At 34.5% G+C, this 14,168-nt stretch overlaps 1 protein-coding gene across 2 annotated transcripts in view; it reads right to left on the reverse strand.

The window, feature by feature from the left end:
• TRPC4AP (transient receptor potential cation channel subfamily C member 4 associated protein) overlaps positions 1-14,168 on the reverse strand; it is an 83,468-nt gene that overhangs the window by 43,675 nt on the left and 25,625 nt on the right. For both annotated transcript variants that reach the window (XM_031953902.1, XM_031953903.1), the window contains exon 7: positions 9,847-10,048. In XM_031953902.1, coding sequence (XP_031809762.1) covers positions 9,847-10,048 — 202 coding nt within the window. The remainder of the gene's footprint in view (positions 1-9,846; positions 10,049-14,168) is intronic.

Here is a 14,168-nt window from a genome sequence, read left to right on the forward strand (position 1 = left end):
TCCTACAGCCTTCTCTCTTTCAAACTCAAAAGAAAAACAAAAACAAAAAAATATTCATTCGATCTTCCCATCCTTACTAGCTACTGTTCCATATCTCTTCTCTATTTTGTGGTTAACCTCCTTAAGAAGACCATCTAAAATGGGTACGATTAACTTCCTTTTCTCTAGATCTTTTCAACTCTACAGTCTGGCTTCTCACCTCATCACTGAACTGAAACTGCCACCTCCAAAGTTACCAGTGATCTCTTAATTGCCAAATTTAAGGTCCTTTTTTTTTTTCAATTCTCATTTTTCTTGATTTTTCTGCAACCTCTATCAATCATTCTCTTCTCCCTGATACTCTCTTCTCACTAGATTTCTGTGACATAATTCTATACTGATTTTCCTTCTACCTGTCTATTATTCTTTGTTGGAACTTTGTCCAGGTCATGTCAACTAAAGGTGGCTGTTCCCCCAGCACTCTATCCTGGGCTCTCTTCTGTCTATATATTATTTCACTTGGTGATCTCCTAAGTTCCCATGGTTTCAATAATTATTTCCATTTATACAGCCTCCCTCCTAAACTCTACATTCACACTGCCAACTGCCTATCAGATATCCTGTATATATTTTAAATTCAAAATGTCTAAAACTGAACTCACTGTCTTGTCTCAAACTTTCTCTCCATCCAAATGTCATTAATTCCTTTCAAAAGCATCACTATTCTCTCAATTACCAATGGAACCTATGTGTCATTCTCGATTGATCATTCTATTTCACTGTCCACAACCATTTGTTGCCATGTGCTATTGCTATTATTTTCCTGACATCTTTCATGTCCCCTTCTCTCTTTTAGGACTGATACAATCCTGGGGCAGGTCCTTACTACCTCATGCCTAGACTATTGCAACAGCCTAATGTCTCAAATCTTTCCTCACTCCAGTCCATCTTTCACTCAGTTGTCAAGCTTCCTAGAGTGCACATCCAACCACATTACATCCCTATCCAATAAACTCCAGTGGTTCCCTATCACGTCCAGGATCAAATATAAAATCCTGTTTAACATTCAAAACCATTTACAATCTGGCTCCCTTCGATTTTTCTAGTTTTTTTTAATACCTTACTTGTCATCCCTTCATCCCTACATAGTCTATGATCCAATGATACTGGTCTCCTTGCTATTCCTCAGAGATAGCTATCTCCAGATAATGGGCATTTTCACTGGTTATCTCCCAGGCCAGAATATCTTCCTCCATATCTTTGTCTTCTGGTTTATCTGGCTTTCTCCAAGATTCAGCTAAAATATTACTGACTACAAGAAGCCTTTCCTAATTCCCTTTAATGCTAATCCTTCAATCAGCTGATTATTGCTCATTTTTCTTGTATGTAATAACATGTTTGTACATAGTTGTTTTCATGTTGTGTCCCCTTCAAGCTCTTCAGAACAAAAGCTATCTTTTACCTTTTAATCTTCAGCACTAACACAATACCTAGCATATACTAAGTGTTTACTGACTGTTAATATTCATCTTAAAATGGAGGGAGTAAAATTGAGAACCATATTTAATGATGGAAAAAAACTGAAGGGAAATATTATTGCTATAGTTGTTCAGTCACTCAGTCATATCCAAGTCTTTGGGATCCCATATGGATTTTCTTGGCAAAGATACTGGAATAGTTTGCCATTTCCTTCTCTAGTGGATTAGGCAAACAGCAATTAAGTGATTTGCCTAGGCTCACATAGTTACTAAATTTATAAAGCCACATTTGAACTCAGATCTTCCTGACTCTAAGCTCAGCCCTTTATCAGTTGTTACCTATCTAGTTTCTTCTAGTAAGAGAAATAAAATCGTTTTTTTCAAATAGTGTTCTGTATACTGTATGTGTATTAGTGGTCTGAGACTGTATAATTTTTTGTAGCTACTACACTACAAGGGTAGTCCACATATTTGGCAAACTAAAATCCCCAGATCTTTTGCTTATGAACTGCTTCCAAATCAAATCTCTTCCTTCCTCTCCTGCCAAAAGTAACTATCTGAATATCCCTGTAAGGGTTTATATCTATTCCTGATAAATTTGGGAGGCTATGTGATATTGAATATTATACTTAGACATAAACACCCCCCACAAACACACCCTCAACCCCAAGAAAAATCTGTTTCAATCTGCACTCAGAATTTATCAGTTCTTTTTGAATCCTTTGGAATTGTCTTAGATCATTGTTTTGATCAGTAACTAAGTCTTTCTTATTTATTAAATTCTTATATTGCTGTTACAGTGTAAGATGATCTCGTTTCTGCTTACGTCACTTTCAGTTTATATATAATTTCCCAAGTTTCTTATGTCACTTCTTGTAGCACAATAGTATTTTATCACAATCATATACTACAATTTGTTCAGCAATTTCCCAATTGATAGGCATCTTCTCAATTTTTGCCACCACAAAAAGAGCTGCTATATTGTTTATATATATATATATCCTTTTCCTTTTTCTCTGATCTCTGGGATTGAGAACCAATAGTGATTCATCTATAAAATAAAGGGTTTAGATAAGATGCTTTCTAAGGATCCCTTTCAATTCTAAATTCTACTTTCAACACCTCAATAATTTATATAGATTTCCACCAATATGGTCAGAGTAATATAATATATATGGAGAATTATATATATAGGTATAAATATGGGTATACTTTTTGGTGTAGTTTCAAATTGTTCTTCAGAATGATTAGCCAGTTCACAACTCTACTAACAATTCATCAGTATCCCAATTTTTTCCATATTCCCTCTAGCATTTGGCATTTTCCTTTTTTGTCATGTTTGCCAATCTGACAGGTATAGGATGATATCTCAGAGTTGCTTTAATTTGCATTTTTCTAATCAATAATGATTTAAAGCATTTTTTAAAAATTGGAAACTTTGATATCTTCTTCTGAAAATGGCCTATTCAGATCCTTGGATCATTAATTGGGGAATGGCTTAAATTTTTGTAAATTTGGTACCATTCCCAATATTTGAGAAATAAGGCTTTTATAACAGAAACTTACTATAAATTTTTCCTCTAGTTTCCTAATTTTCTTCTAATTTTGGATGTATTCGTTTTATTTGCATAAAACCTTTTTAATTTCATGAAATTAAAGCCATCCATTTTATTTCCTGAGAATCTCTTTTGATCATAAACTCTTCCCTTATCCAAAGATTTGAGTTAGATTTTTCCATGCGTAGGGAAGCATTCTTTTTTTTTTTTTTTTTTTTATTTAATAGCCTTTTATTTACAGGATATATACATGGCTAACTTTACAGCATTAACAATTGCCAAACCTCTTGTTCCAATTTTTCACCTCTTACCCCTCCCCACCCCCTCCCCTAGATGGCAGGATGACCAGTAGATGTTAAATATATTAAAATATAACTTAGATACACAATAAGTATACATGTATGTCCTTTTATTTTATGGATTCTTTTATATATACTTCTTTTTTGGTGTTGTCTTTTTTTTCACATTCTTTTTTTTTATTGTATTCTTGTACAAAAGGACTAATATGGAAATGTTTTTTTAAATTTTTTTTAATTTAATAGCCTTTTATTTACAGGTTATATGTATAGGTAACTTTACAGCATTAACAATTGCCAAACCTCTTGTTCCAATTTTTCACCTCTTATCCCTCCCCACCCCCTCCCCTAGATGGCAGGATGACCAGTAGATGTTAAATATATTAAAATATAACTTAGATACACAATAAGTATACCTGTATGTCCTTTTATTTTATGGATTCTTTTATATATACTTCTTATTCAGCCATTCTCCAACTGATGGACATCCATTCAGTTTCCAGTTTCTAGCCACTACAAAAAGAGCTGCCACAAACATTCGTGCACATACAGGTTAGGGAAGCATTCTTAATCAAACATGGGATGGAAACAGTCAAAAAAGAGAAAAGAGATTATACAAACCATAAGGAACTGAAAAGTCTTTACATGGACAGAATCAATGTAGCTAAAATAAGGGAAACTATTGAGTATGGGGGAAAAAAACACAAAAAAAACTTCCCAACTTTTCCACCAAATATCTTTGATAAAAAACTGATATCCAAGATATTGAAAGAATTAACATAGATATGTAAGACCAAGAGCCATTACCCAGTGCATATATGGTCAAAGGATGTGAACATTTAAGATTATAGATTAAAGCTGGAAAAAACCTCAGTGTCTAGGCCAAAATTTTCATATTACAGGAAACAGGACCAAAGACGTGAAGTGACTTGTCAAAGTCACAGAGGCATTTGTCACTACAAGGAAATGACCTGAATCAAGGTCCCATGATTACAAAGTCCATTGACCTACAGTGTACCTCTCAAAATAATAACAAAATAAATTGCATATTAACAATAATATGGCCAATAATTTTGTGATGGATAATGTCATCGCTATCCAGAGAGAGAATGACAGAGACTAAATGAGGATCAAAAAATAGTACTTTCATCTTTGTTGTTGTTTGTTTGCTTTTTTTCTTTCTCATTTCTCTCCCCTTTTGATCTGATTTTTCTTGTGCAGCATGATGTGGGGATATATTTGGAAGGATTGTGCATGTTTAACCTATATTAGATTGCCTACTATATAGGGGAGAGGGAAAAGAGGAGAGAGGAAAAAATTTTGGAACGCAAGGTTTTGCAAGGTGATTTTGAAAACTATCTTTATATGTATTATGAAAAATAAAAAGCCATGATTGTTTTTTACAAAAGAAAGAATAAAAGTAGAAATAGATCATGGTAAGAAAAAAATGGTATTTTTTGGTTCACTAACAAAAGAAATACAAACCAAAACAACTATCAAATTTCCCTTCATACCCAACAAACTGGCAAAAATGACCAAAAATGGAAATAGTCAACAGTGACTAAGTTGTGGGAAGATAATTATAACAAAATACAATGTAGATGAAACTGAAAAACTGGTCCAAATATTCTGGAATTCAGTACTTAAGTACACTAGAAAGGAACTAACTTATATACTTTTTAATCCAGATATTTCCCTGTTAAGCACAGACTTCAAGGAGATAAAAAGCAGAAAGAAAAGTTCCATATATGCCAAAACAATCTTTGTAACACTTTCTGTTGTAGAAAAAAAAATAAAAGAAACAAAGGAGGTACTCACACTAATTGGAGATTGGCTTAACAAATTGTGGTACATGAAAGTAATGAAATATTATTGATGGAAACTCAGGATCAGCTTGTGGGCTGAATCAGCTTATTCTCAGGAATTGCCAAAGTGAGAATCATGGTCAGGTCAGTCTGGTTAACATCGTTAAAAACAGCCACAACACCTTTGAGACAACCTTGATGTGAACTTCCCAGACTGTCTTGTTAAGCACAGAATGATGAGAAACTAGAGCTTACTTCAACCTAGATGGGAAACTGAAGCTTCCCAGACTATTTTTATGACAGTCTCAACATCTCAATATATATCATTTATTTCTCCCTCCTTTCCCTAAGACCTTAAAAGTTGCACACCTCAAAAAGCAAATTGTTCATTCTGTATGACTGACTAGGCTAGCTGTATTTATTTAAGCCCATGTGCTATACCTGTAAAATAACAAACCTTTGTAGATGAATGCCCATAACTTAATTTCTTTATGCTGTGAACCAAACCTCTATAATACTATAAAATACTACTATATTCTTCTACAATTATGCTCTCCCAAATCTATTTCATATTACCACTCCTGTCAAACATCATGTTTTAAAAAAACATTATTGTCATTAATAATAATTAATAATTGTCATTATTGTGACAAAAGAAATAATCAATGTGAAGAATTAAAATATGAAAAGCTGTATATAAATTGATGGAGAATGTACCAACTAAGGAAAGCAATATATACAATGACAGATGAGAGACAACAATATAAACAGAAAACAAAAACAAAAACAAAAAATGAAAGCAAATGCTGGGTGATTATAATGCCAAAACTTGGCCTTGGAGAAGAAAAAAATCCTCTATCAAAAACCTAAATAGAGTTAATAAAGCAAACCACTAAGCCATCAATCAACCAACAATAAGCCAGCAGGCCCTGCAGAAGCAAAGATTATAATGAAAACTATCTTTCCTTGAAGTTCTCTCCCCCTCCATTTATATTATCCTTGTTGATACTATCTATTGGTTGTCAGGCTACTCTTTTTCTTTCTCAAGGAATTCAGTACGTAGCTCAACCTTCTTCTCTATCCCAACCTTATTCTCAGAGACTTAATATCCATATGATATCTGTGAAAGACATAGCTACTCTGATCAATATGATGATCCAAGATAATTCTAAAGGATGTGTGATGAAAAATGCTATCCAACTCCAGAGAGAAAGCTAATGAACTCTGAGTACATATTGAAATTTATAATTTTTTTCACTTTATTTTTCTTGTTCTTTTTGTGTGATACGGCTAATATGAAAATATGTTTTGCATGATTTCACACATATAATATCATATTGCTTGCTTTCTCAATGATTAAAGAAGGGGCTGGAGGAAAGAATAAGGAACTCAAAATTAAAAAAAATATTTTTTAAAAGAGCACTTAAAATAAATAAATAAATGATGATTTCTAAAAAAATATTCATATTATGTTCCCTCAAACACCCTGGCCTTCCAAATATCAACCTCTTCAACCAAATGTCCTACCTAGGCCGCACTCAGAGTGAAAACTTACATTATCCAAAATTATTCAACCTCTACTTTGAGATTGCACCTCTGATTAAAATGTCCATTTTCTTTTTAAATAATCACTCTTTTTTGTTTTTCCAAATAAATCAACACCCCCAAACAGAATTAAATCAATCAGCCAATTAATCAATAAACATTAATTAGTGTCTATTATGTGCCAGGCACTGTTCTAAGAATTAGGAATACAAAAAGACAAAAGATAGTCCCTGTCCACAAGGAGCTTAAAATCTAATAGGGGAGACAACATACAAACAAATATATATAATGTAAGTGCTGTTGTTATAGAGTCATTTTTCATAAGGTTTGACTCTTTGTGATCTCATTTGGGGTATTCTTGGCAGAGATACTGGAGTGGTTTGCCATTTCCTTCTCTAGATCATTTACAGATTAGGAAACTGAGGCAAACTGAGTTATATGACTTGCCCAAGGTCATATAGCTAGTAAATGTCTGAGGCCAGATTTGAATTCAGGAAGATGAATCTTCTAGATCCAAGCTCAGCGTGCTATCCATTTCCACACCTACTGTAGGCAAGCTATATACAATATAAGTATGAAAAAATTTACATAGGGAAGGAACTAGAATAAAGAGGGTATGGGGAAGGCTTCCAGTACAACAAGGGATTTTGTTGGGACTTAAAAGATGGAAAAAAAAAAAAGCTAGAGGCTTTTATTTTTGATCCATGACGTGCTGTGGAGCCAATGACTAAAAGAGTGAATGAAAAAACATTAAGTGCTTACTTTAAAAAAATGGTCAGTAAGCAAAGGAAGTCAATAAATAAGCAGAGGACAAAGAGTACTCCATGCATGGGGTACAGCCAGAAGGAATAACCAGAGATAAAACATGGAGTGTCTTGTTTGTGGAACAGCCAATAGGCCAATGTCACTAGACTGAAGAGGATATGGCAGAAAAAGGAAGGAACTAGGTTTTAATGGGTTTTGAATACCAAATAAAGCATTTTATATTTGATCCTAGAGGCATCAGAGAGCTTTACCAAGTGGGAAAGTGACATGAGGAGACCTACACTTTAGGAAAATTAGTGACTAAATGGAAGACGGATTAGAGAGGAGAGACCTGAGCCAGGCAGAGCCACAAGCAGGCTACTGCACAAAAATCCATCCATGAGGCAATGAGGGCCTGCACCCGAGTGGTGGCAGTCTCAGAGGAGAGAAGGGGCCCTATTTCAGAGATGTTGCAGAAGTGAAACTGACAGGCCTTGGCAACAGGTTGAATGTGGAAGGTAAGGCATAATGAGGAATCCAGAATGACTCCTAGATTTTGAGTCTGAGGGGCAGGGAGCATGGTGATGCCCTTTATGATAATAGTGGGGATAGAGACAGGAAGGATTTAGGAAGAAAGGTGAATTATGTTTTAGAATATTGAGTTTAAGATATCTATTGGACATCTAGAGATGTTTGAAAAGTAGTTAGAGATATGAGACTGGAGGTGAGCAGAGAGTTTCAGACAGGAAAAGTTGATTTGAGAATTATCATCATAATCCTCTCTTCTAACAAATACCATCCTATAGTCTTCATCCTTATTGTAACCTTGAGTTTATGTATGCCTCCTTGTTTTATCCCCAAGGATTTGTCTTAATCTCTCTTCTCTACAGATCTTCTCTCCTTTGCTGATTTCAATAGTTCTGGTGGGTTGATAATTGAATGCAGATGATTCCAAAATATGTGTACATATATAAATACCTACATTCATGCAAATATATGTGAATGTGTGTGTTGTATACATATGTCTCCTAAACTCTAGTTCTAAATTTTCAATTATCTGCTGGACATCTCCATATGAATCTCTTATCAGCATCTCAAATTCAACATGGCCAAAATATAACTCATCACTTTCCCTCTCCAATCCTGTTCCTCTTCCAAACATGCCTATTTCTAGGAGAATAACCACAATTTTCCCAATAATCTAAACTTGAAACATCTGTAATTATACTAAACTCTATCATTCTTCATCCCCACATTTGAACGTCCAATTAATAAGTCCTGTGGATTTTATTTCCCACATCATCTTTTGCATTTATTCCCTTCTCTTAACTCTTAGAGCAATTCACTCCTTCTTATCTGAACTAAAACAGCTTCCTAATTGACTCCCTATTTCCATTTTAATACTTTTCAGAAAGCTCTGAAAACCAATTTATTAAGACACACATCTAAAGTTTTTAGTCCCCTTTCAAAAACTCAAAAAGCAGCTCCAATGTTTCTAGAATAAGAGCTAGGCTCCTCAGCCCAGCATTTAAGACCATTTAGAATTTGGATCCAATCAACCTTTCCATTTCTCCCTATCCCCTTTCAGGCACTGTGCGACTATAATTTAGCTAAATGAAGCTACTATTTCCAGAACATTCCATTTCCTGTCCCCATCTATTTACACAAGCTATTCCTGTCTGCCCTCTCCCACCTTCCTACAAGCCTGGAATATACTCCCTCCTCAAGTCTGTCTCTCAATATGTTTATGTTGCTTCAGGCCTTATTCAGCTTAGGTACTACCTTCAAAAACTCTGAAATTTTTTTTTTTAATAGTAAGAACATATTTTCTTCCTTCCTGCCAAACAGTGATCCCCTGGGGAAGAGAAATTCTAACAGGGAAATAAGCATAAAAAGGGAAAGCATCTACAGAACAATTTTATTCCTACTAGTATTCAGTAGTTTTTATTTAATAAACTGTCTACATGTTTTATACCACCAATAGAATGTAAACTTCTTGGAAGAAAATATTATTGCTATTATGTCTTAGTACGGCCAGTCTCTTAAACATAGCAGGTACTTAATAAATGTCTGAATTAAATTAACAAAGTAATTTAGGAACAAAATTCTATATCACAGAACATTATAAAATAAAAACTTTTTTCTCTTTCATATCTCTGCTGTATTCTTTAAATGTTAATCTTACATAACTCCAAGTTATGGGATATTAAAAGAAAATTTGTAAGAGAAAAAATCCAAATCACCTTTTAAAATTTTTAATTTTTTTAAGGTAAAAAAAAAATCAACCACAGTGTACCTACTGATACAACTTGTTGCAACATGAACCTGCAAATTCTGGGAGAATTAAAAAGAAGAAAAAGTCTTACCTCACAAGGTAGGCTTTCAATAAAGATAACTGTTAACAAGAAAAATGTGTCATGGTCTGACAGCCAAGGCTACTTACCTTGGTTAATTTCAGCACGAGTAGGACCCAGATTTTTCTTCTGCTGGGCATTTTTGGCAAGAAGTGTATGTTTGTCATCACTTCCAGTGTCAAGCTCTGATATTGTGACAGCCAGAATTCTGCAAAAGTTAGCAAGCTGCTGTTGATCAAAACTGGAGACTAAAGTAGCAAGGTTGGGAATATCCTCCAACCGGATCATCTCCTGCAAAAAACACAAAAGAAAAATTTTCCATATAATCCCATTTTATAAAACAAACTGGAAACTCTTTTATTTTTATTTTATTTTTTGAAACTTTTTAATTTTTTTTTAACAGTAAGGCCATAGTTTTGTCCTTCCTGCCAAATAGTGATCCACTGGGGAAGAGAAATTCTAACTAAAAGGGAAATAAGCATAAGAAGAGAAAGTACCTACAAAGCAATTTTGTTTCTACTTTGTAAGGAAAGGGGAACATTGACAGCCACTAGTATTCAGTAGCTCCTGGCAATGGCCCACTCCCAATCAGAAATATTTTTGCCAGAAACTTTTTAATTAAAAAAATTTTTTTTCTAAGAATTATTTTTCTCTCCTTTCAATTTTCTCCTCCCCCTCCACTAAGAAGAAAAGAAACCAAAAGACATCTAGACGAGTAAAATAAATTTCTGCATTATATGCCAGCACCTTTCAACCAAAAAGCTCTCTCTTTATAGCCTACACTTGAAATATCACTGAGTCACAGGCCAAATTTCTTCCATGCAGTATTTGGGCTTTAAAAGCTGACATTGCATTTTTAATTTTTATATTCCCACCATAAGAAAAGAAGGTAGAGGAAAAGGAAGAGAATAATCTCAAATAATGGAAGAGAAATGTTGTATATCCTTGGCTTTTGACTGTTAAGTTCTGCCCTGAATTCTTAGCCTGAGATGTGGTGAGGATGATGAGCAGGAAAATAATGGACTCACTATTCCTTCATCAATCATCATCTGAATTGGAAGCCTGCTTTGTTCAATAAGGTTTTTTCTCCCCTCCAGTCACTTGAAACTAAGTTTAGCATGATCCTTTCCCTCCTTGCTCTGGTACCAAAGAACATAAAGTACCCGAAGTACCTTTGTCAAAAAATCAAAAAATCAAAAATCACAGAACATTCACACAAGAATGGTTTTAGAATAACCTTCTCATTTTGTAAATGGGGAAACCAAGGTAAAGAAGTATGGAGAAATTACTTAAAGCTACATAATGAGTAAGTGCCAGAGGTTCACCAGAACACAAATCTTCTGATTCCCGGCCAGTGCTTCCTACCCTACCACAGATACCTCTTTTTAGATCTTTTTCCCCTCCTTTGTCTGCTCTTCCTTTTCATAAGCTGGAAAAAATAACTGGTAAAGAAGAATAAAACCCTTTCATTAAAGGTACAATGGATTGGCCTGGGGCCCTTTATAAAAGGCCAAGAGTATACACACACACACACACACACACACACACCCCACTCATAAAGCTTAGGACAAGACAATTGGCCGTTTGGGCTTCATCAAACCAGAACAAAGGAACAGGCCTAAGGAAAATTCAGCAGGAACAATGAAATAGAAGCCCAGTTGAAAAACAGATGAACTGGGAGTAAAGGGTACTAGGAAAGAGGAGCACATTGTTCTTATTTGATAAGAAGAACCAATCCACATATTCTCTAGGAGGCTCTTTCTTTATACCTCAGCCCTAATAATAAGAAATCTGATTTAACATGTATTTCAACATATTTAACATGTATTGGACTACCTGCCAGGTAGAAGAGAGGGTAGGGGGAAGGAGAGGAAAATTTGGAACAAAAGGTTTTGCAAGGGTCAATGTTGGAAAAATTACCCATGCATATGCTTTGTAAATAAAAAGCTTTAATTAAAAAAAAAAAAAAAAAGAGAGAAAGAAAGAAAAAGAAAAGAGAAAAAAAGAGACAATATAATTGCTGATTAATATTCCTATTTTTCCATCTGTTAAAAATTCCTTTTTATATTTATGTATACATAGATCATAAGTGTCCTTAATGTGAAATGGTATTGCTATAAAGATTTTTGGAAGGATATTTTCTAATAAACCAGATCTTTACAATCTTTAAAAAAAAAAAAAGGAAATCTGTTAACTGGAAGATGTCATATACAAGAGGCTGTAGGCCCCATATTAAGAGGCACACACAAAATTTCCAAAAAGTGAGAAAATGGTCCCTTATGAAATGAGAGCCAAGAAACAATATGAAAAAGATGAAATTAAGCCATCTGGAAGTATTCAATCTAAGAGACATCTGAGTTGCTAGAAAGGCATATCCACCACAGTAAAATGGTATTCTGATTTATGACTTGGTCTCAAATTGATTTTGATATACATAAATCAATTCTCTTGATCATTCCTAAGCGAATTTAAAATAGTGAGTTCATAAAATTACAAAGCTAAACATTATTACTTCCCACCCAGATTAAGACAGTCTATAAGCTGCTTCTTATTTAATGACACAAATAAAGCCCAAACTAATTAGGCAGGCATTTAAAGTCCTCCAAATAGTATCCTACCTTTCCATATAGAGATAGTCATTGGATTTTGCCATGCCATCATCCACAAGTATTCCATTTCCATGTTCATGGATTCTGAAATTACTTATCTGCTTGTAGTTTTTTTTTTAATCATTTCATCTTTTCCTAATAAGCCTTATGATTCATAGCTCCATTCTTTATTGTGATTTTCATTTCCTCTATCATCCAGATCTTTCCCAGGCCAACATTCCTATATACTGACTACACTCTCCCTCCTTTCCTATCTTGATCCCTTGAAGAGGTAGTTCAACTCTACACTATCCTCTACTCCTGCCCTTTGTCCATTCAGGAGGAATATCTTCTTCTTCCCTTATCTTACATCACTCAGCTATCTTCCCTAACAATTTCCTCCTTCACTCTTGTATCAACTGAAGAGGTCCTCCTTTTCCAGTCCAAACTATCAAATGCAGCTCTGACCCCACCCTTCCTCATCTTTTCCAGCAAACTTTCTATTATCCCCAGTCTTCCTCTAATCTTCAGTCTCCATCTCTCTACTGGCTCCTTCCATGCTACCCTACACCATGCCCAAGTTTCCTCCATTCTTAAAAATCCTCAGTTGATCTGACCAACCCCACCAGCTATCTTCCCACAAGCCTTTGCCCTTTCTCAGCTACATTCCTCTTTCTTCTCATTCTCTTCTTAACCCTCTGCAATCTGGCTTCTGATTTCATCATTTAATTCAAATTGCTTTCTCCAGAGTTAGTGATGATCTCTCAATTGTCAAATCTATTGGTCTTTTTTCAATTCTGATCTTTTTTGACTTCTCTATAGCATTTAACACTATATTTCCTCATTCTCTTCTTAACCCTCTGCAATCTGGCTTCTGATTTCATCATTTAATTCAAATTGCTTTCTCCAGAGTTAGTGATGGTCTCTTAATTGTCAAATTTACTGGTCTTTTTTCAATTCTGATCTTTTTTTTTACTTCTCTATAGTATTTAACACTATATTTCTTCCTAGATATTCTCTCTTCTTTGCATTTTTGTGATGCTGCTCACTTTGTTCTCTTCCTATCTAACAATTCTTTCTCAATCTCTTTTTCTGTATCTTCATTGTCATCATACCCTCTAACTATGAATTCCCCTTAAAAGCTCTATTCTGGGTCCATTTTTCTTTTCTTTTTATACGGTATCATTTGGTGATCACATTGGTTCCCAGTGATATAATTTCATTTTCTGTTTTAATTAAATTAAATATTTTTTCTCTTCCCCCCTCTAGATAGCAAGCAATTCACATGTTTAATCCTTCCAAACATATCCCCACATTTATTATTCTGCTCAAGAAAAACTAGATCAAAAAGGAAAAAAAATGAGAAAGGAAAAAAATCTAAGCAAATAAACAACAAAGGTGAATTTTTTTAAAAAGCTCTTCAGAATGTGTTCCCTTACTTTTCCCTTTTCAATCTTCTTACACTTTAATCTCCCCATGTTTTAAAATCTATCTCTATTAACTATTTGCCATATTCCATCTCCTCTCTGTGCTTTTATCCTGGCTATCCTTCCTATCTTGAATGTTCTCCCTTCTCAATAATATCTCTTAACTTTCCTGGCTTCCTTCAAGACTCACTTAATTCCATCTTCTACTGAAGGCCTTTCCCAGTGCCACAACTTCTATTGCCTTCCCCTTTCAATCTGCCTTCCATCAACTCTATATATAACTTGTATATACCTAGTTTTCATTTTTTCTTCCTTAGAATGATGCTAGCTCCCTGAAGCAGGATTATTTTTCTTTGCCCAATTTCCAGCATTTAAATAAATGCAGTTGACTGACTT

Source organism: Sarcophilus harrisii, chromosome 2 (genome assembly GCF_902635505.1).
Source record: "Sarcophilus harrisii chromosome 2, mSarHar1.11, whole genome shotgun sequence".
NCBI lineage: Eukaryota > Metazoa > Chordata > Mammalia > Dasyuromorphia > Dasyuridae > Sarcophilus > Sarcophilus harrisii.